The 23,942-nt window shown below is 44.6% G+C and overlaps 1 protein-coding gene across 6 annotated transcripts in view; it reads right to left on the bottom strand.

Annotated features, from left to right (window-relative positions):
• The window catches only part of ncoa2 (nuclear receptor coactivator 2), a 59,141-nt gene that overhangs the window by 9,521 nt on the left and 25,678 nt on the right, over window positions 1–23,942 (bottom strand). For all 6 annotated transcript variants that reach the window (XM_079360747.1, XM_079360752.1, XM_079360751.1 and 3 more), the window contains 10 exons: window positions 19,266–19,369; window positions 15,809–15,986; window positions 14,063–14,251; window positions 11,871–11,972; window positions 10,706–10,846; window positions 10,196–10,343; window positions 8,555–9,908; window positions 2,643–2,841; window positions 2,341–2,547; window positions 353–556 (listed from right to left, as the gene is read on the bottom strand). In XM_079360747.1, coding sequence (XP_079216873.1) covers window positions 353–556; window positions 2,341–2,547; window positions 2,643–2,841; window positions 8,555–9,908; window positions 10,196–10,343; window positions 10,706–10,846; window positions 11,871–11,972; window positions 14,063–14,251; window positions 15,809–15,986; window positions 19,266–19,369 — 2,826 coding nt within the window. The remainder of the gene's footprint in view (window positions 1–352; window positions 557–2,340; window positions 2,548–2,642; window positions 2,842–8,554; window positions 9,909–10,195; window positions 10,344–10,705; window positions 10,847–11,870; window positions 11,973–14,062; window positions 14,252–15,808; window positions 15,987–19,265; window positions 19,370–23,942) is intronic.

Genomic DNA, 23,942 nt, shown 5'->3' with positions numbered 1-23,942 from the left:
TGCTTTTGTTTTTTGTTTTTCTCAAACCCAAACAACCAGGACACAGAGTCCAGAGTAACATATTACATTCACTTCTTGAGTGTTATACCTCAGCCAACCACCAGGTGGCAACTTAATATTGTATGAGTGAGAGGAGATCTTTTCATTTAGGTCTCACCACTCCCTGATCAATCCAAGTTCTGAAAGACTGTGGCCGACAGTTCAGTAAAGGTGACATCTTTATACTGACAGGTGCCATCATTACTGAACGGCTTGAACGCACATTTGATTCTTATAAAAGCAGGGAGCTTCATTGTCTCGGGTTTTTATTTTATAGTGTAACCAGCGTGTGAAGGGAGCACCGAGCTCTCACCGTTGGCCATCATCGGGGACTGCAGCATCTGTCGAGGCCCTGGCTGGCTGATGGGCCTCATGGGGGCTCCGTTGGGTCCCATCCTGCCCTGCATGGCGCCTTGCTGCCCAGGTCCAGACGCTCCCAGAGGAGGGGCAGAGGCCGAGCCCACCCATCCCTCCTGCTGCTGCATGCCTGGCCTCGGACCCCCTGGAGCCATGAGTCCTGCAAGAGGCAACACAGGTAAGAGGACGAAGGAGTGAGAAACGCCCAAAGTGGATCACCACTGAACCCATAATGCAAGTGTTATTAAGGTTAACAGCTAAATGTGCGCTTGTGAATTGTGTGTTTGTTTTTTTTAAGGGTTTTGCATACAGCAATTTCTTCCATGCTTTAATATCTCTCCGAGTTGGCTCTGTCTGTCTGGGATGAGGAAACTTCAATACTTTAACATGATGAGCGGTGAGGAGAGGCTGCAGAATGAGGAAACACCACCATGTTTTAAATCAGTGGTGTGGGGACATTTTGGTTTCAGCATCGAGTATAATGACAAGGAAGAGAAATATGTACACAAAATTTGATGTTGTCTACTCAAATGAAAGATTTACAGTTTGTCAAAAAGTCAGCACAACAGCCGGCTGCAACGTTCAGCAGGCTGTCACGCAGACACCAGCTGATCCCTGCGTGAGGCAGACGAGTCGAGAGTGAACGGAGAAGCAGCGTTTGATATTTTACCGTCGATGGTTACCTTGTTTCAAAGTTTTACGACCCATTACTGTGTGAAAGCTGCAGAGATTAAACTAAATATATTTTCATGTGTACATTTCTTAAAGTCACTACTGCCTTCTTTTTGCTGAGGTTTTTACACCCTACACTAGGAATGTGGCTAAATGGAAACATCTGTTTGCTTAAAAGTAAAAAAAAAAAAAAATCGTTTGGGATAATAAGAAGAAGGGTTTTGTTCCTTAACTCCCTGCTGTCCCTAAAATTTGACTGAAAAAACTCCAAAGAATGGAACACCCCCCGTACGCCAACGGGACAAACTTAAAACCAAAAACTGAGGCGCATATTGAATGTGTGCTGACTGTGTCGTTGTTGCATCCCAACTAAAAGCCATCTTTGTCGAGCAGGGGGGCTGTTAGAGGAATTCTAATATGTGGGAGTGACAGCGAGTGAAACTGAATATTTCCTGTCACAGGAAGTGAGTCACTGTGCCATGACATGATATGTCACAGGCCGAGGCGACACAGAAAGAGTAAAAAAAAAAAAAAAAAGAAGGTTGTTCCTTTGAATGTTGAGAGCAGCAACACGGGTTGTAACAAGGATTCAGTTTTCTTTCTTTTACTGTAAATCTTTTAAGTAGAATTAAGGTTTTTTTTTGTTCCAAAACCAAAAATCTGAAAGCTTTCCTGTGAATGATCATCGGTAAGTAAAGAGGCCAGTAAGATCCGATTCAACTTTTAAATCACTTCAAACAAACTTTCATAAAAAGGACAGGTAATCCATCCCGTGCATATTTGACCAGTTTTCCTTTGTTTCATCTCTTTTCATATCCACATATTGTTTCCTTCATTTATTGTCTATTGTTGTTTAATTAGATCCATAAACTAAACCATCTAAAAGTAGTTTTGTATAATTACAATTATACATTGTAACATACATACATTATTATTATAATGTATGTATGTAACACAGTTACTGTTTGTAACTCTGGTAGAAGTAATTATTATGGTGTTTATTATGACTGTGGCAATATTACAGGAATATTAATTCAATATGTAAACGTGCTGGGAGTGTCACGCACATCACATACACGACTTGTTTGTGTGCGAGTCTGACCTGCGCTGAATCGGCTATACTTGGAACGGTTCTGGTCACATTCGGATCTATCGGTGCACCCTTAGTTTCAAACAGACTCGCGCTCCATTTTTTAATGTTTCTAATGAATAAGGCTTACAGTGCAACTACCTTCCCACAAGAAAAAATAATAAACCCTGAAACACACCCACCTGTGCTAACCATACCAGACTGATTAGCCATCATGCCGTGATTTCCCACCAGGCCTTGCTGCTGTTGCTGCTGCATGAGAGTGTACGGGCTGTTGGCCCTGATGGGGTACTGTAATGACGGCTGCTGGGGTGACACATTCATATCCAGGGACACACTCCTCACAGGCAGACCCCGGCCTGGCTGGCCTGGTCGAACACCCCCGAAATCTAAAGAGAGGAATCAGCAAGTTTAGCCGATGAAGAGTTAAGAAATAATATATTCACATCAGTTTCATAGCTTCAAATGAGGAATCTTGACTAACTTGTTGGGGCCATGCCCGCCCCCATGGCTCTGTGTTGCTGCTGTGCGGCCATGGCAGGGTTGTTTTCTGACATCTGCAGGATGTCGTTGATAATGTTCTGTTTGTCCATGGGACTGGGCAACGACACGGGCCGGGGTTCACAGAAGAGCTGCGGCTGAGCATTCTGCAGGTCGTTCAGGATGTCGTCGAGCTCCGACGACTGGAGAGAAGAAATGGAGAGAGAAAGTGTGAATAACGAGGAACAGATGAGCCACGCGGAAAAACAATGTTGTCTCACCTGCTCGCATTTAGAGAGCTGACTTGACACTGTAAACACAACAACACGTGTAAGATCTAAGAGATGGTAACAGCAGGCTTGGCCTTGCTTGTAATACAGCAGTAACCAATTTTGGTGAATCTAAGCCACGCTTCACATCGACTTAGCTCGACTGACACATACTCTACTTTGCCTACTGGCTGGTATATTTAAAAAAAACAAAACAGCAATTGTGGCTGGTTGCTTTTGAAAGTCCAAAATTCACATTTTTAACAATGCAATTAAATTCTTATGACATTTTTTGCCATCTTTGAAAGAAAACATGTGGCTACAGAAGCTGCTTTCTGCTGAGTAACACGGGAGAGCGGTGTGCGGTGGCAGGAGTTTATTTGGTGCCAAACTTTGAAAGCCCCCGCCCCCCCCCCCCGAACAGCTGGCAGGGAGCAGCCCAGAGCTTCATTCACATCCAGATGGGCTTTGGACTATCTTGACAGTTTTCCCCCCCCCCCCCACACACATAACCCTAAAACAAAGACCGGCCATGCTGTGATCTGGCTTCACCTGATGAATGGAAGAATTACTCGGACTCAAAAAAACAGAAACCTCTTTTTCCAATCTGGCCTAAATGGACTTTTTCTCTTTTTGTTTTGAATCTGACCTCATCTTGACACATTTTAGTCTGTTTTTGGATATAATCTGCTTCTTCCTCACATGAAAATCTCAAGGTTGATTACAGGGTTCCTTCAGGTTCACCGATTACTGAGTCATGTGTTCTTTTTGTTGCTTTGTGTTGTGCGTTTCTGTGTGTCAGTGTGAAATGTTGTTGGTACTTTGTGTGAGACCTTTTCGTTTGTTGAACTCGTATAAGAAGTGTTTTACCAACAAAGACTGATTAAATGAGTACGAAACAACTGGACCGAAAGTGGAACATTTTTACCTCCATTAAAGTCTTAATGAAGTGACATAAATGTAGATGGTCAGAAATCGAATAGAAAACACAAACAGTAGTGACTGTAGTGCTTCTCTGTGAGGCCTAGGGGGCTTCAGGTAAATAAGTTGCACTGGCTGGAAGTGGCCACAAGAGCGCAGCACACTTGGAAACACTGTCCGGCTCCTCATCGTGACACACTACCTTACAGCAAGAAAACAGACCATGTTGTACACTTAATGTTCCAGACGGTGACATGGTTTTGTTTAGCATGAAAAGGATGCTAAAGATAACCTGGGTTCCAATATGGCAAACGTAATGTTCGTCTCAAAGCCTGCGTTACACTGTAAGACATTTACTCCACCACCTTGAGATGTTCTGTTCCACAAAACATCTACACACACACACACACACACACACACACACACACACACACACACACACACACACACACACACACACACACACACACACACACACACACACACACACACACACACACACACACACACACACACACACACACACACACACACACACACACACACACACACACACACACACACACACAGAGCAACAAACCGATAACCTCACAGTGCTGATCGCTACAAGCATACAGGATATGTAGGAGAGCTAGAGAGAGCAGCAGAGTGAGGGTGGGGGGCAGTGGTGGGAGAGAGAAAAGCCCTAATGAGGTCAGGAATGATGTAATGCTTCTGTATGCTCTCAGTTTGCTCTTTCCTCCTCCTCCTCTCCAATTCTCTCTCTCCTCCCACTTTCTACTCTCTCGTCTTCTCTGGTTGCTTTTACCCTTAATGGGTCCTATTTCTATCAATCCCCGTTACTCTCTTTTCCCTCAATGCGCATGTAGAGCAATCCACGTCCTCCCTCTCTGCATTAAGGGGACGAGACACTGTAACTGTGTCAAACTGTGCACATCTGTAAAGACTAAATCAGTCCTAAGCAATGCTCCATTTGGGGATCATTTTTGAGGGTTTTGGTGTAACAATGGAGGAGCTGCGAAGACAGACAATGTATTACAACATCCAGTTTGTGTAAAGACAAACATGCATATTGAAAAGTCCTGTTTGTTTTTTTGCCTGGGGCTCTTGCTCTTTCTGAAACCCAACACCCAACAGACGAACGTAAACATCTCGGAGCCAAATATTGAGTGAAACTTAAACCTTACTGTGTTTGGTTTCTTTGTGATTGTGGTTACACGCGAGATTAAAAAAAGTTATTACCAGTGAAACGTTTATGTTCTTTGACAACATCTCATGGATGTCACCGAGTCGGATACAAAACAGGTCCAACTTTTCGCTTTTTGGAAGCGCACAGGTTGACTGTCTTGACAGCAGGGAGGCAAAGAGGCGGAGCCAAATGTGTATTCTTACATTTTGTAATTGTTCTCAGCTTAAATTGATCAGAACTCTAAAAGGAAAGTGTTCAAACAGGTTGCATTTGATCCTAATTTAACGTGCCCCGATGTCAAAGTGGAGTTCAGGTTCGGGAACAGTGTGCCACTCTGACCTATTTCATAGGAAAGGGAACTGAAACAGGGTAGGTAGAGCAAAACTGCTGCAGTCAAGTCAAGCGAAAAAGAAAAAAAAGCAATTTCACTTAAGAAAACAGAATTTATTCCTGTCAGCAAAAACACTTTAATGAAAAAAAAGAAGTTTTTTGTAAAAATGTGTTCACCGTCTTAAAAGCACTCCAATAATTGAGGTGTAACCTTCAGGTTGGGAGTTTTAGAAGGGAGGAGTAAAAGCACAATACTTAGTTGACTTTGTTACATCTTAAAAAGACCATTATGTAAGATATGAACTGAATCATAAAATGACCTTAGTGTGTCATAAGACATGAGGGAAACATGCTACGTTAACCTGGTGGCATCTCTGTCAACACTGCAGCAGTATGTTCTCCTTCTAAGTTTAGATTCTGGTTTGTATTTCTTTTGACCAGAGAAGGCCGCCCCACATGTTGTTGTGTTGGCCCACATATGACTAGTAGGTATTGCAGCGTTTAGATATAACTGATTCTAGCCGTCCTAAAACAATCATTTTTCTAATAAGTTCCACGAGCAGAAACCTTGTAAAACTAGGAGACATATCGGAGATGCTTTTGAAAAATGGAGAGCACAGAGCTGGCTAAACGCTGAAGATTCCACATCCGCCACATGGCAACCTGCGTGCACGTCGCTTGCAACACTTCTTAGGATTCTCTTTGAATGTAGGCCAGTTAAGATTAACAATAACACAAAAAATCAACAACAATGTGAAAGTTCAAATATTCACCATTCATTTCTGACGGCAGCACATACTTTATGATGGAAGATAATTATCCCGACATGATCTTGCGTAACTTTTGAAATTCTTTGTGGAGTGGTGATTTAGATGATAACTGGTTCTGGAAAACTTTAACCTTCTTCTTTTTGTTTGGTATTTTTGTTCTGGGTGTTTCTGAAACTGTAGATTATATAAGCCTGAGAGAGAGAGAGCACTAAGAGAAACCGCATGTATTGACATGCAGTCTGACATGGTACACTCTCTTAAAGTATATTGAGAAATGAGACTGGCTTTTGTTTTTCAGGTCAGAGAGGGAAATGTGGCTATTGTGTCATAACTCTTGTCAAACAAATACAATACATTATTAAGGTCAAGTGCAGTGGCTTTAACATGGTGACGCAATGACCAACTTACTACTGATGATTATGTTCTTAATTTGACAACATTATAAAAAAGAAGATGTTTCGTAAGGAGGGTAGAAAGAGGATTATGCAGCTTCGGAGGGCGGTGTGTTTCCATGACATTGTTTGCAGATGAACGCGCGCGTATAAAACAGCGATCATATCGCCTCCCATAGGGTCATGCGACTAAATGACCGAACCTGTAATTCCTTAAACCATCAGTGAAGCCACTATTACTGTTGCTGTGCTCTGATTTCTCATTTAGCTCTGCTCCAGGCATCAATAATTCAGCCCTCGAACAATCATGAGGAGGAGAAAGACTGAGGGAGGGAGGGAGGGAGGGAGATACAGCGAGAACACAGTGGGTGAGGTTAGTACAGAGAGAAGGATGAGTGGACTTTTTAACTAGTACAGTCAGCTTCCGCACATGGCTGAGCAGCAATTCACCAGTGAGGAAGAGAAAATCCACTCACACACGTGTAATGGCTCTAATGAAGTCATGGCTTTAGTACATCTAATAAATGCCCTTGTACTGGCTTGGAAACCATAGTCACTGAAATGTGTAATCACCATCACTGTTGAAACGCTCCGAGGGCTTTAATCACCACCTCTCTCTGTGGAAGCCGATTCTCATTTAGCTTCGAACACTACGCTGCTTCCCTTAAAAATAAATAAAACATCCAGCGTCGAGACGCACATATAAAGTCCGTCTGTTTCTTCCTCCCTCTATTGTTTCGTGTACGTTCCTTGTGCTACAAACACACCACTCCCTCTCTCTCTCCCCCCCCTGCTCTATCTCCATGGTAGCAGAGAGGACATGCAGGAGCATATGGCTCATCATTTTCACTCTGCCTGCTGAGGCTGGGCTCTCCTGGGGGTATCTACACCTCTCTCATCTCTCCTTCTTTGTTCAGTTTCAACAGCAGCTCTTATTATCCGTCCAATCACCCCCCCCCCCCCCCCCCCCCCCCCCCCTTCTTAAAAAAATGTACCTGAGCACATGCTGTACGGTAAACACAGCTAGCATGCAGTGCTCGCTAACATCGTGTACCACTGCACATCTGTGTGAACACTCAGGATGGTTCAACACAGAGGGTGGGAAAACAATAAAACAACAAGTCCTTGAACATGCATTACAAACGTAGATGGGGCTTTTAATTCATGTTACTGACATTTAATTGGTGTGTCATATGCAGACTTCTCTTTAAAAGGGAGGTTATGTAAGGACAAGGGGACGTTGTAGGTTCCCATGTAGAGCATGTATGTAATTTTGTGTTTTGGCATCGTTTTGTGTGATAAATACATTTGCCAGGCTTCTGTCATTAACGTGTGTTAAGTAGAATGATTTCCTGAGTTATTATAGGTCCATAAATAAATCGTAATCAGCGAGCTAAAAAATCCTGCTATGCTGAAATCTCGAGTTTTACCAGCAACAAGCTCTCTGTTCTTTTTCCTATTTCACTCTCTTCCTCTTCTCTCTTTCAGCGCCAGGCCTGACCCGAGTTCTGTGCCAAACCTGAGGACACGGGCCAAAAATGCAACCAGGATCAAATAGCTGGAGAACCACAGGGGATGCTTCCAAATGTCACAGTTGTTTGAAGCCGGGCGGACGGCTTCACTCAGATTGTGCTGCCAACACATCAGCAGTGAAACGGCCCAGATGTTTATATACGTGATACAAAAAAAAAAAGATGGTCTTTGGAGTGTATTACGACACTGTACATGCGTGTGCGACTGTATGTGTGCCACAAATGCTACCTGACCTCCAATCTGCAGAAATGTATGCGCGTTTAGCTGTTGCATCCTGTGTGGACATGGGACTTGGAGGAGACAACATCTGCCACCTAACCCAGATTAACACTCAGAGAGAGAAGAGGCAAGTAGAGCAGTACAGGGCAGAAAAGTTTTGGATTTGTGTTTGGCTACTTGGAAGGAAGGAAGAAAATAAGTTTTACAGCAGTTCTTGTTTTTTTTTTTTTTTTAAATTATTCAGAGCACAGCAATGGTGCAGAAAAAAACAGACAGAGGGTATTGAAACTGACCTGTTCAGCACGGTCGTATCCTGCATCTTGTTTCTCTGCCTTCACAAGCGGGTGTTTCCCACCTTCGACCTTCACCTCCCCAGGCTCCAGTTTAGGCACCTTGTCCTTTAGTACAGTGTCATCTTTATCCAGCAGGTAGCGTAGCAGGGCATTGTCTTTCTTCTTGGGGCTCAGGGGCTCCTGCTTCGGGGTAATTTCTGTCCCAGCAGCTGCGCCGCCCGCCCCCGAAGTTTGGTCTTGGCCCAGCTCTTTGCCCGTGGCCTCTGCTGTGAGTTTGGCCAGGTCAACAGGAGACGTGCTGTTCTGAAGCAGCTGGTGGAGGATCTTGTGTTTTTCTTTAAGGGAAGTGGCATGTGTGTTCCCCCCAGTTTGGCCGGCCCGGACCCCCGTCCCGATCAGGTCCTTGCCCTCGCCTCCTGCGCCTGGAGAAAGGGGCATCTCCAGAGGCTCGGGCTTGGTGGTGAGCAGTTGCAGCAGTTTAGTGTTGCCCTTGTTGTCATGGGGACGGCTGTGAGCATCATGGCCATCAGTGGGCCCTTCTCTCTCCTCCTTGGGCTCAGCTAGGCTTCTCTCCGTCTGGCCCTGCGTGGGCCCCTGACCCCCGTCTGAGTGAGGTCCAAATGAGTCTCCTGAACCACCCACAGCCGCCCCACTGCCTCCGAGTTTTGACATGAGATGAGAGTTCACCCCTGACCCGGTTGTTACCCCAGCTGGGGATCCTATCTTTCGGTCCGGAGACCCGAGAGTGTGTGCGTGGGGGGGCCCGTGTCCCACGCCGTGACACTCGCTAAGAGCCTGCAGGGCTGACAGAGAGTTGCTAGTGTAGCTGTTAGCATGGGTGCTAGTTGTGTTGCTGTTCCCTGCACTCCCAGGTCCTCCTCCACACATCCCAACTGGAGAGGGGGAGTGCAGGCCTCCTGCTACTCGAGGACTGCCGGCCCCCCCAGGACTCCCCCTGTGTCTGGGCGACAGCATAGAGTTCTGCTGAGGTGGATGTGGTCCGCCGGCAGGGCTGGGGCTAGCGCGAGACGGGCTGTTCATCCTCCAGTTGGAGCCCTGCTGTGGAGCCTGCATGCCGCCAGTGTGGTTGTGTGGTGGGGGGCAGCCGAAACGATAGCCCTGCATATGGCCCCCCATTGCTGCGGGCTCTCTTGGGCCAGCTGGGCCTGGAGGGGAGAAAGGCGTGCTGTTGCTGCTGATGGTAGTGTCTTGGCCCTGAGGCCCCGAGCCTGGCAAAGAGCCTGGGGTTGGAGGAGTCATGGAGGGAGTGGAGGGGTTTATCAGTTTAGGAGCCATTCCTGTGGCCTGACCGCCAGGACCCATGTCCTGACCCATTCCACAGACGGTCTGCTCCCTGGAGAGGTGAACACAAAAACAGAGAGCAACACTTTACCAGTTAAAATAATAAAGCTCAAGAGGAGCAAGAAAGCTAGTCAATTCTGTCCCCCCCGCCCCCCTCAAAAAATACGTCCAACTCAAACCATGAGCAAGCATGAAAATCCACATCTTAATCCACCGACACGGAACGCACAAAACCCACATGGTGTGCTGCAGGGCGCGAACAGGCTAAAACACGAAACCATGTTCGCGCTGCACATTTGTCTCTGTCTTCCTGACACAGGTGCAGGTAGAAGGACATACCTCTGGAGAATGTGCAGGGACATGTAGAGCTGGGGTTCGTTGGTGGCAGGTGAGCGCACCAGCTTACTCTTGGTGTGAGCAGACACGATGGTTCCGTCAGAGAGGGAGAAACGATAGATGGGGCTGAAAGCCTGTCCGTGGCGGAGCACTAAGGACACACATGTACTGATATTAGAAGACGCAAACACAAAACATTTAATCCAAATAATAAGAATTTGGACTCAAAAATGGACGACTCACGCTTGGTCAGCTGTACTTACATAATGTGCAACTTCCTCACAGCACATTCAATTCAACTACTTTTGAAATAAGATTCTGCTGGCAATTTTTTTTTTTTTTTTTTTTTAAATTTTTACTTAGGGACTTAAGTTTTTTTTTTTTCCCTAAGGGGGCTAATGATCAAACCAGCGTTCAATAAACATGCATTTTTCTATGATCATTAAATTGACCAAATGAAGTAACTCTCCATGAATCAAACATGATCGCTAATGGACAGGCAATTAGGATTACCTTCCTGCTGATGTCTCTTGGCAAAAGACATTTCCCCGTCGTTCTGCAGGTGGAACCTCTGGATGCAGCGCCTCACTAAATCCTCCCAGCCCGGCTTCATGGACGCCCGCAGGAGACTGGTATCCAGGGACGTTATCTTACCTAAACACAAGAGGAGGGGATTTAAGTGGTCTTAGCTGAACATAGAGGTCAGGTTTTATAAACCCATACTCGAGCAAACAGCAGCAGGGCTGCCGGGGATTCAGTGTCTCTCTCAAATATAATCATGTAGAGCACCTTGTTGACAAGAAGATGCCCTTTACTTAGCCACTCTGATAGCAATAGTAGCCAGCATTTACTCCATTTTAACTGTCAAAAGCTTTAGCTAGAAAATCACTGAACTTCTTCAGCGCACGCACACGCACACACACACACACACACACACGTTCCTCAGTGGGTTGTGATTTAAATGGAGGCAATGATGCATTTAACAGGCTGAAAGCAGACTGCTGCTTGAATGACAGCCAGAGGGACTGACTCAAGACTTGTCACAAACATTTATAACAGTAGCAACGATGATGCATAACATCATTATCATCTGACGAGCAAGGGAGGATCACAGAGGCAATATTTTATAATCACGAATATTTTCATGAAATAACAGATTCAGTGAGTACATGCCAGTGAGTTACTGGGTGTGCTTTTGTGTGTTGTGTCTCCGTGTGTGCCAAACACAAATGTCACACATCAAAGCAGTTCAAATACAGACATTTGTCTGCCTCAATGCAATGGTTTTCACATACTTCCTTCTACCTCCCAGAGCGCAGACGGAGGATGGCAGTGGGTTGAACTACCATGTTTAGTCCTAAGGGCCTTTGCTGAGGGTATAATCATCTTTTAATACCTCAACTTGGTGTGAAGTGATTTAAAGGCCTGTGACATGACATGGAGAGTCGATGTGCATGTGTCTGAGGGGAGACACGCTTTGCTGCAGAGCTTGGGAGAGGTATCTGTTTAAAGAAAGTATACTATACTACATTTGGATTTAAAAAAAAAAAAAAATCATCATTCCCTGGTCATTGTGTCTCGGAGGACTAAGACAATGTGTCTATTGAACAACGTTTTAAAACTGTCCCAGGCTTTATTAGTTTTGTAGATCCAGGCTGGGTGAGCGGGTTGAGTGTACCTTGCAGGTCCTGGCGCGTTGTAAAGCTCTCATGCGTGGGAAGCATGGGTCTTTCCTTCATGGGCACCCGTCGTGCCACACAGATCAGGCACGACTGAAAGTCTGAAGGAGAGAGAGGAGAGGAGAAGAGAGGTGTGGAGGGAGGAAGAAAGAGATGAGGTAGAGGAAGACAGGAGAGATAAAGGGGGAGGGGAGGGGAGGTGAGGAAGAAGGCGTGAATGATGGAGGACAGAGGGAGGGAAAGAAAATGAAATGCATGTTATTCCCAGGCAGCATAATTAATACAGTTATTAATGAGCATGGGGATCAGAGCTCCGCTGCTTTCATGAGGAGGAGCAGCAGCGATCGCTGGCAAGGGAAATGATGAAGTGTGACCTTTGAGGGTGTGTGTGCGCATGTGTGTGTGTGCCTGCTGAATTGCGTTTCCGGTTAGTCTCCCCCTACAGTGCCATCTCGCACCGGCGACATCTCCACTGGCCCGATTTTAAAGATTGCCATCGCTCAATGATGACAGTCGCACTCTTGCACACCGCTGATGACGATGCCAAGTTCAGGACTGGGGGTGACCCCGAAAAAGTCTGCCATCTGACTTCACTGAGCCAGTAATACGCACGATCCCACACGTTTCAAGCAAAGGAATGCATGCCAGAGCTGACACACACACACACACACACGCAAACCGAGCTTCTTGGGTGGTCGGGCCCCAAGATCTGTGAATCTCTCCAAACTCTCTTGCTTTCTCTTTTTCTTCCTCCTCAGTCTACGGCTGGACAGACTCCTGCAACTTCCCCCACTGATCCAGGTTTACCGCTAACACGAACACACACACAAGCTCTCACACACCTCTGGCCTGGGTCCTAGTCCCAGCATTTGCCAAAGTATGGCTGGCAAGCAGCTGGTGCACAACGAAAACCGGAGAGGGTTGAAAGACAGGTTGGAGGAAAACATTTGCATTTTCACTTATTGTTCTAATCCACCACTGAGCCGGACTTTTTATTCAGTTATAGTTGGTAAATTAAAGTTGCTCATTTTGTCCAATTTATGCTGCAGAGGTCATTGACTTGTTTTTGAAAGCATTACACAACTCCTTTCTTTTTGTGCAAAGTTCTAAACATCTTTCAAAAAACAAAACAATAAAAAAAAAACTCACTTGTGATGGAAATTTACTCAAACTACAGGATCTCGGGTTTCTTGCAGCTCTGCAATCCACAGGAAAAGTGAAATGCCCTCTCAGTGACTTCACAATGTAAGAAGAGCAGAAGTAACACACAACTCAAATCATTTCCCAGGAAAGGTGAGCAGATGTTTACAACTGGAATGCAGCTCCTCTGTTTTTGTTTTTTTTTCCTGCTCCCACAAGCTCTGAGATAAATGTTTTAAAATAGTTGATATGCCGTGGTTTTTTCAAGCTTATTAAAAGGTTTACTGATGCAATACACAGAACAGCTACATCCTGTGCTTGCAGCCATAAGCTAAGGTTTGTGAGGGATGTACATGAATTATAGATGGGCTTTAATGACAGCTGCCCAGCCTCACGTCTCCCTCGTGTCACTTAACTTTTCATGGATGCAGGTTGAGTGGCACCGGCTTTGCTCTTCATCAGCTGCTTTAAGGACTTTTTCAAATGCCATTAAGAGGACTCAAAAAAATGACTCAACCTTCTCTATTCAGAATCAATTCTAATGCACCCATTTACCATACTGTTCACCCTCCCTTTTTTTGTCCCGATCAAGGTTGAGCAATCATCAACTCATCGACGACATCTTCACACTCTTTAAGAAATCTGACTGTTAACTTTAATTCATTCACTAAACACCGAAGCAACCAGCTTGGTTTCATTTTATGTAGAAACGCACGTTTTTCTCTTCTTCTACTTTAGTTGTTCCTCTTTTATTAAAACTGCATGCTTCCTGTCAAAGATGATACGTCGAAAGCAGTCATTAGCTCACTCGCATAATGAGCACAGTGTTTAAGAAATCCTTCCACGAATGGCTTGGTTTTTTTCAGGACATCATTCACATGCTCAGAGATACTCATCTTGTAAAATCTGGCGTTTCTTTACATTTATTCACAAGTTTCCCTACTAGAAATGTATCCAAAATAAGAGAATTTCATCAAAACTGATTTTGTCCAAGATTTTTTTTTTCCTTTTTTCATATCAAACACACTCTCTCCCCCTTCTCCCTGCGTACCGTCTCCTTCCTCCTTGATTGACTTGGGCTCGGAAACTGCGAAACACTGCATGGTCTCATATTTCTGTGGCTGGGGCTCGTGCTCGTGCTGCTCGTCCTGGTTCTCGCTGTGAGGGTTGACCAGCATTCGGCAGTTGAACGTGTGGCTGTTCCTCCTCGGACCCTCGCTGGACCACGGGACTCCGTTCACTGCGGAGAAAGGGGGGGGGGGGGGGGTGTGAGAAGGAGCATTCTTCAGAGATTTACAATGTGGCTTCCATAGGGGAATATTTACTGGATGAATTAGTTACTGTGGCCAAAATGAGGGGAGGTAGAGAGCCAAGAGAAGCTACCACACTGCGAGTGAAAGACATAATGAGAGCAAGACAGAGAGAATGAAGGCGGAAAAAGTGTTAAAAAAAAAAAGAAAAGAAAAAGGAGAGAGCAGTTGCTGGGTAGAGATCAGTCATAATGAGCAGTTGGAAGCCGGAGCCCTGTGCCATCTATCCACAGCAATGCATCACAGCCAGGCCTCCATATGCATGTCCTCTAAAACATCTCTGCCAATCTTTTTTTCTGCTCTCCAACACTTACACAGGCGCGAGCAAACACGCATGTACACACACTTCTAAAAGAACAGGAGAGATGTTCAGTCACACATACACACACAACTCATTTAACTCGAGCAAACTCCCATCACACTCCATCTGGTTTGTGATCTCATTCGGTGCATTGATAATCTCCCAGTATCTGGGACACAGCCCACTGATCGTTTCCAGGGTGCTCGGCTCTGCGCTGCTCCCCCACCCAGATGGCTGGGCACTCAGACCTCAATCCGAAGCACCGGGAGAGGAAGTGCAGGGGCGACTTAGAAAGAGCTCCTGACATACAACGCGATCGGCTTTTTTAAGGCGAGGAGATGGGAGAGGGAAGGGGGAGAAAGAAAAAAAAAAAGAGGCGAGGAAAAAGGAGGAAGAGGGCGAAAAACGACAGAACGAGAGAGAGAGCGAAACTCAAACGGTCGTCCTGATATGAGCAATGCCAGGGAGGAAAAAAAAAGAAAAGACAATGCTTCAAAAAAAAAAAAAAGGACAACTGGGTGTGTTACAATGGGAACTTGATGAGGGTGAGAATAACACGCGCGCAGCGAAGAGAAAGGGGAAGGAAGGGCATATGAGAGAAGAATATGGGAAGGGAGCGATGCTGCTGACAGGGGAGAGATGCCGAAAAAGGAAGTTAATTAGCTGAAAAGGGAGGGAGGAGGAATACGAAGAAGAAGAAGAGCGAGAGCTCATGTATGAGCTGAGCATCAGCAAAAGAGAAAATGAAGAACTTCTAGGTCTTACACACAAGACCAAGCCTACAGATAAACCATACTCCATTTTCCTTGAAGCAGCCGAGACAAACTTTTCAGTTAAGTCCCATTATTCCTAAAGCAGCCTCCGACAACATAGCCGTGTGAACATGGGGAAGGAAAGCAGACCGTGTAAAACACAAGAGTTGGGTCGGGGGTGTAGATTTCAGAGATCTATGAGCAGAGGTGAGCTGATGCAACATGTAGGACATGTAGCATTAAGAAAACATCGAGAGAGAGAGAGAGAGGGGGAGAGGAGGGGGGGAGGGAGGGAGAGAGAGAGACGTGGAATGAACACAGCAAAGCGGAAACTGACAGGTGGACAAAAAAAAAAAAAAAAAAAAAGCTGAAGAGCAATTGGGGGGGGGGGGGGGGGGGGGGGGGGGGGGAGAAAAGGAAGGCCCGAGGCTAACCGAGGGATTTAGGCAGCAGGTTCTTGATGAACTCTGCGTGGTCGCCGACGTGCAGCACGCTGTAGACGCTGGTGTTCATCAGCTCCTCCTGGTTGTAGCGCAGGTATTGGGTCACGTTCTCAGACACGAACACGATGTTACCCTCCATGTTCACCACAAAGAAGAAGCCGTCCAGGGCCTGGAGAGGAGAGAGGGAGAACAAAAATGACAGAAAGTCAGAACAGATACTTGCTTTTTAAATTCTGCGTGGAGCGACTGTCTTTGCACAAATGTGTGCACGGCTCCACTAACAGCTGATGGATCTACACGCATGTACAGTATGTTGACCTGTGTGAGAATTTGTACATCTGTTTATGCATTTGCAAATAGTTTTGTACGGAAAATGATGTTTTGCAGAAATAGGAGGGAAAGAACCTTCATTTCACACTCACACCAGCTGACAGTTCTGGTGGAGTACTTTGGTGGGGTTGTGTAACATGCAGCACATCAACACCGCTTCTAAAAGACAGTCGATCCATAAACAGTGCTGGATCCATCAGTCTCTGCGGCTGATGTTCAAACATCAGCTCGTCTGATAGAAAACAGGAAGAAAGAGAGTGCCTGCAGAGGTTGGAGGATGTGCGAGAGGAGGAGCGCTTAATTGAAAGAACACAGCCCCAGGTCAGCCATTACACACAAGATGGTGTCAATTAGGCCATCAAATCACATAGAGCTCTTTTAAAAAAAAAAAAAAAAAAAAAAAAAAAAAAAGAGGGGGGGGGTTCTGTTGGTTGTAAAGCTGCGAAATCTCAGGGCCAAGAGAAGAAACTCCTGCCAAGGTATCTGCTCATCACTCCTGCTAAAATAATCAGACACACAGTTTTCATCACAGTCATGAAACAAATCATATGCTGCTTTTTTTTTTTTTTTTTTTTTTTTTAACAGTCCATGAATCAAAGACTGCATACCCATCTCTCATTGCAACTGCTCTTGATAGAATACCAGCAGGATTTACTTTTGGGGGTAAAGCAACCTTCCTCCATCACACATGATCAAACTGAGAAGTTTTTCCCCTCGCCTGCATTACCACAGCACGAGCCCAAAATAGACTTTAAGGAGATCTCATCTATCACTGCATGAAAGCCAAGCAGGTTTCCAAAATGCAACATGGGTTGTGCAAGTCCACCCCTGTGTGGAGAAAGACCACGTACTGGACAAGTAGGGCAAACAGAAAGAGAGCAAACACTCTCTTGGTGCCAACTATTGCCTTCTCACAGACAATCTTGCGTAATACATTTAGCCAATAGTTTAATTTACAATGCCCTGATTAAATATACACTGCAGCAGAGGGGGGATACAAACGACACACATTAATGTACTTTTCATTTTCAGGCTCCGTTTTGCAGCTCGCTTGTTGTCTTAATATATGACTCGATATGGTTTTAGCTCCACTGTCATAAACACACAAAAGGTAGCGAGTTGTGAAGTGAGGGAGTCAGCTCTCCTCCCCCTCACCGTGTTACTGTTATTTATGACGAGAGAGGGCCGCTCTGCACACAGGCGCTCTCGTCACAGAGATGATATGCTAAACATGCAGCAGAAACGCGACAGCATTATTCAAACTGGCCTCAACCAAGGCCCGCGCTGCGTCGGTGTTTACAAATGCTTCAGTTCATATCTGACATCAAATGTTTCGTTGGGTTTACACTTTGGAGATGCATCAAGAGATTAAAATGTGAGAGGGTTTGATTTCTATTCTTTGGATTCATCTCGTGATTCAAACGATATTTTTTGTTCATTTAAGATCCTCCCAGTTTTTGTCCTCTAAAAAAATCATTTTAGCCCGAACCATACAGTTTCTCCATACGTCGAATGATCAAAACCAAACATTTTGTCTTCATTAGACAATTTAACAAATGTCCATGATTGATATAACTTATGGTTGTGATTGACTGGTGTAACCCTGTGTCTCGTCCAATGACAGCTGGGATCGGCTATAGCCCGCCCATGACCCCGAATGGGAAAAGCTGTAAAGATAACGGATGGATATGATGAATGACACAAGGTTGTTTCTAAAATCATTAGATAAGGGTAATGTTGAAGTCTTTTATTATGAAACAATCATTTCCCCACTTTAGGACAGTTTAAATATTGTACATGCATTGTGTGCTTTTTTGTTTGTCTCTCTCTCTCCTCTGTCTTTTTCTTTTCTTCCTTTTAAATTGTAATTTTTATTGCCTTTCTGGCCATGATTTCCCATCATGGCCAGAGGACTACAGATGAAAACTAGCCTTCTGGCTAATTCTGGCTTTTTGTTAACCATGTCCTGTATAATCATGTGTTTTATGAAATTGCACTGTCCCCTTTTAAATAAACTAATACTAATTTAAATGTAATAATGAAAACAATAATTGTGTCAACTTGAGATAGTTTTACTGGTTTGTATCTGAGCTTAATATCTAAATAACAACATGCTAACTTCGACAGTTTTTATACAAACAGGTGAGTAAAAGGGTTTGTAATGATTCAGATATCACTTATAGGAGTGCAGCAGATTCATTCCCAAACATACTCTGCCTTCGCCTCCGATTGATTCACTGATGACGTCATCAGACTGCACAGCAGAACCATACAGTGCAGTAATCCAGGAATGCAAACTGTACCACAGTCATGTGACAGAGCAAGACTTGTTCCCGGGGAGGTTATAACAACAGCATGCTAATGTTTTTTCACGGCCTTCTCTGCCTTCCTGTGCTCTCCGGACAGTGAGCCGCAGACAAACAGAGGAGCAGGGGGGGGGGGGTCGCGGGGCGCGTGGGTGCATTTCCTGCTAATGGCCATTCTTCTCATAGCATCCTGTAATGAGCCCTTGGTGGCGGACGGGGACGCGGCCAGAGCCGAGTGGGTGCGAATGGCCGATTGCTGTGTTTTGGGGCCGCTGACAGACGGGGCAGCATGCAGGCTGCGCTGAGTTATATTTAGCCGTGAGTTAGTATGTCGATTCGGTGACGCTGGACCAGGAGAGCTATAAATATTCCATGACAGGACAGATCTAGAGGCAAATGAAATGAGGATAGGGAGGGAGAGAGAACTGAACAAGAAGAGAAAAGAGAGAGAGAGAGAGAGAGAGAGAGGGAAGTGAGCGAGTGAGAGGACGAGCTCAATGGAGTGATTCATCCGCCAGGCTGTTGCTTTCTTTCCCATTATACGTAAGCACTTCAGTAGCCCTCCGCAGGACAACAAGGCCATTGCTCCGCTCGGTGATTTACAGCCAATCGGGGGGGCAGATACAAGACGCTGGCGCAGCGACACTCTCACACACACACGACTGTTCTCCGAGGATGGCACTCTTCATCATAGCGATCGTGGTTTAAAGCGAGGAGTTGATCGTATGCGAGTGGTGACACAGTGTGAGTGTTAAGTGTGGGAAACTTGAGTGAGTGTTCAAACGAGGCTATGATTAAGCAAGGAAACCCACCTCCAGCATCATTGGTCCTAAGGCATCTTTGTCGATCAGACTTTGGCCCGTCGATGAGACATCAGCCTTCTGTACCTCCTCCTGATTCGCTGCAGCTGCTTTTTCTGTTAACAAGAAAGCCAGGACAACAATTTAGAGGTAAAAACAAAAAACAAAAGAAACAATGCTTCTAGAAAATAATGACCTGTGCTTGACAATTTCAACCCAAGTAGCACATGTTGTACTTCTAAGTCATTTTGTTGTTATGGAGAAGAAAACATAACACCAAAACATGAACTTCACAGAGGTTAGCAGAGAAATATAGCCGCCGCCCCCCCCGCCCCCCTCCTCCCCCCCCCTTTCCTGAAAATTGACCCACAAACTTTAAAAGAGTTCGCTTGTTGACAAGACTTAGTTACTTAGTTAGTTAGTTTTATCTGGCTGCATGGCAAACACATTTGTCCTTTTGTCAAAACACGTTACCGTGGCTCAAGCCAAAAGCAGTGAGCAGCAATCGGAGTGAAAGGTTGTTTGTAAATGAGTGTGTCAGAGCACGCAGCTGCCACGCTGGTGGCAGCCACTGGATGCACTGCATTGTCATGTGCAAAAAAAACAAAAAAAAAACCCACTGACATTATGTAAACAACTTATGCTCCCACGAAGAAAACACAGCTGTAGTTTTGTGGTCAAGCAGCAAAAAGGGGAACCATATTCCCTTTCTTGTTTGAAATATTAAACATGTATTAAAATGCTCTTTGTTTATTTTTATTTTTTTCCACCTGGAGCGTCTTCGGCATCGATCAAATACCTGAACACAATTATAATGAGCCAATTTGGAAAACATTCAACGAGAATTAATAACACTAAATACCCTCAAGAAATAAAGTAAGCGACGGCGTGGTTTAAATGTGTTATTAGAAAAATGCCATCAAACTGAACTGATGCCTCTTAAAGCTGCTCTTAGATTTTGTTGCAGAACTTTAAAGGATTCCTTTTATCATCTTTATTTTTCATAATTTTTTTTATGTTGGAAAGCTCTTCAACAGTGATACTGTTCAGCAGGGGTCGTCTCCCTTTTCATATGGATGTTTTTCTCTGAACTCCTCTGGCAGTGTCTGCTCCTCTCGAGACTTATATTCAAATTTGGATTTCCCAGCATGGACATGGAGACGGTACATACAGCTTGTTACCTCAACTGTTCTTATTTCCAAACTGGATCTTTGCAAAACAAACAATTTGACAGGTTTCAGGCTCACGTTCGGAAAATGGAATCGCGTAGCTCCTTCAGACCTTCGGCTGAATTGAGTGCTTTAAAATGTTATGATCGTGCTTCTGGTTAAGTAAAGAGTGAAGCTCAGAGTATGCTTGTGTGCTTTTGTACCTGCACTATGGTGCTTTTCATTTGTCCATGTGAGTGATTGGGTTAATAATCATGCAGAGAAGCCTTATGTTCAGCGCGTAGGCTGCCCTACTTTTAGAGACGATGATGAGAGGCGGAATATGAGTGGGCCGTTGGAGGGGGGGACACATTTAACTGTCGCACCGTGCCAAAAAGAGGACTGACCATATGGTGAGAGAATGTTGTGGTGAAAAGCTAACAAAACCATGTCCTTCTTCTTTTTTTTTTTAAAATTAATTTTAATTAAAATCTCGGGGCGGAGACGTGTGAAAGCAGACACAACTGCAGGTCCCCCCCCCCCGTTCTGAGGGCTCGTGCAACACCTCACAGACGCACATTCATCTCTTTCAGCATTAATGATGTGTGCATCAGCAGGACCTCTGCAGGCCCAGCGGGGCCCAGTATACTAGCACAGCTGCCCCGGGTGCAGACCCATCACTCAATGTCAGAACAGCCCTCAGTGGCTCTCCCTCTGTCTGCAGAGCAGTGCCACAGATACAGGGAGGATCTGCTTATTTAGAAAGGTGGAGTCTTAGAATAACTGCTACATAATCTGTCACCCAAAGAAGCACACTGAAGACTTCTTACTTATAATGAATGGAGACCTATGTACTAGAGCAGGGGTCTTCAATAGGCGGCCCACGGGCCACATCTGGCCCACCGGCCGCCTATTTGTGGCCTGCGAACTCTTATTCCTTCAATTTATATTTTGGTTGGGTCACATGGGCATGTGTATACCAGGACCTGTCTCCATGACAACAATGATAAGCAGACAGCCTGTTACTGGGTCACTCACTGCTGCAAGTGCAATTTTTAACTTTCCCTTTAGTTTTTGGAGCGGTTTGCATATTGACATTTTTCCAGCTGTAAGGGCCTGGTTTACTAAGATCCCAATTAAAGAGTACTAAATTGTGTGTTTCACTCCAAAAGATTGGAGGCGGTAGGATTTAAGTTAGGCTTTTGTGTGTTCTACTGGTTTACGTCACGGAGAGTTTGGACGGAAAGCAGGACGACTGCAAGCGCAAAATAGGTATTAGTGGGAGAGGCAAATGAACGTACAGTATTTTAGAGTTAAAGCAGATAAACCTGAATATGACAAGAAGAACATTTGGTTTAAACAGGGCCTCTCTTTTCTTTAATGACTTGTCATACATATTAGTTTAATCATGGTGCTTCTCTTTGTTCACTATTAATGAGTCAAAATTAAAATAAATAAATGAAAGAATGCCGACCATTCATTGTTCTGTCATTCGAAGCATGTTCACATGTTGGGGGTAAAATGAGCTTTATACCTTCTTTTATTGAGCCTCCTCCTAACTACAATAACTGCAGCCTGTTGTTTGTAACACTGGGTTCTTGGATGAGCATGTTCCTTTCAAAAGGTGTTAAATTCAGACATGTCACAGTCACACTTCTTGCCTGGCTTTGTAAATCACAACGCTTGTACTAACTTCACTTCTTTACATTTTCTCCTCCCAGTATTTAGGGAAGAAATATGAAAAACTCCATCCTCACTGCACGCTGTTAGTACGTCAGATTCTTGCGGGTGGTATCAAGTTCGCATGCGTTTCAAAACCTTCAGTAAATCCGGCCTATATGACACAACAACAAACATGGAAATGATTTTATTTCCGTTTATAATTTTGTTGTCATTTTGAATAAAAAGGACATTTTGTTTTGAATATTACAGCATTACTGCATGTGGCCTGACCGACCTGAATAAATGGCCCTTTGAGTCATTAAAACAAATAAATAAATAAATAAAAATCTTTGTGGGCCTTTAAGATTTAAATTGCTTTAACCAATAAGCTGTGTTGGCAGAAGTGAGCAGTTCAGAGAGTAAAGGAAGCTATAAAAGTCGTGGCTGTGCCATTTTTTATAGACACTATAATAAATGACATAATTATTTAACATTTGTCTATTTAGATGCAACAAGCTGCAAAACTAAACAAAAAAAAAAGCCAAGCTGTTCAGTTCTGAGCACGTCGCTATTTCAATTAGCAGAATGTATGCAGGCAGCATGAGAGGAGCAAACAAGGATGATTAAAAGCGTTTTGGTGGGAGGCCACTTTTTAACAGGCAATCGTCACGGCACTGCACAGCTCGGAAACCCATCAGTGAGAATGACGAAGTCACATTAGTGTCGTGCAATACGTCGCAAATGTCAACATAGACTGAGAATATCTGGGAGCAATAAAAGGAAAGAGATTGTGCGCACTAACCCATCCTTGATATGACAGTGCGAATAAAACAACTGAAGTCTGTGGGAAAATCGTGCAACTCAACGAGTGCAACCAGAAAAACCAAAAGCAGCTGAAATCCTCTCTGACGAGGCACAGCAGCTTTCTACGTCAGTCGAAAAAAAGGTGTTGGCCACTGAGGTCTGAAGAACAAAGCAGGAGAGTGAGCAGCCCTGTTTAACCCTCCCCTGTGTGGTTGCTGTACAAACACTGTGTTGCTCCTTCAGAGGCAGGCTCGCTACGTCACTGTGTCTCAGTGAAAGGAGGAAGAGAGGAGAGAGGAGAAACGGGGGGGGGGGGGAACAGTCAGGAGTATTTTTGTGCAAATTTTGCATCACATTGTTCACTATTACATAACTCCTGGCTCAGTGAGTCATCGTGTGTGACATCATCAGACGATCTGAATCATGTATACCTCGAGTCAACCACTCTTCGTCTACGAGTCACTCAGCTGCTCTTTTATGGTCCGAGCTCGATCACGATTCAAGTTTTACAACTTTTTAAGCTATTTTTGGATCTTTAAGAAGGAAAAATTACTGGTAATTTAAACATGGGAAAAAAAGAAAAGAAAAAGAAAAGTAGAAGAGCAGAAAGTCTCAACTAGCTGCAAAAAAAGAGAAGCTGGCTACTAAAAGAGAGCACACTGATCCATTTGCCTGATGTTCTGGCTCAGGCTGGAAGTGGGGAAGACCTGCAGCCAACAGGAAACTGCTCTGGTTCCTCCACACTATATGATGAAGTGATGGAGGGAACATTAAATCAATGGTGCTGCCCTTTAATAGCCGCATCAATTACTGTGTATGGAGCAGATCCCACACCATAATATTTATGCAATCGCGTCCGATGCTTCTGCCAACAAGAGTGCCACCTGTGGCGATTGTGGTTATGTTTAGACACCAAAACATCCTTAAAATATTCATGATAATGTAACACCTATATCACAGAGTGTTGCTTGGATGTGTACGCTTTTATTAAGGCCAAGCTTGTTACACGACTTCTTTATTAAAAAAAAAACTTAAGGCAACACAAATGTATTGGTTTTTTACTGTTTCCTTATAC

This window comes from Symphodus melops (genome assembly GCF_947650265.1).
Source record: "Symphodus melops genome assembly, chromosome: 14".
NCBI classification, from domain to species: domain Eukaryota; kingdom Metazoa; phylum Chordata; class Actinopteri; order Labriformes; family Labridae; genus Symphodus; species Symphodus melops.
The sequence above is the reverse complement of the archived record's forward strand: the minus strand, read 5'-3'. Positions and strand labels throughout refer to the sequence as shown.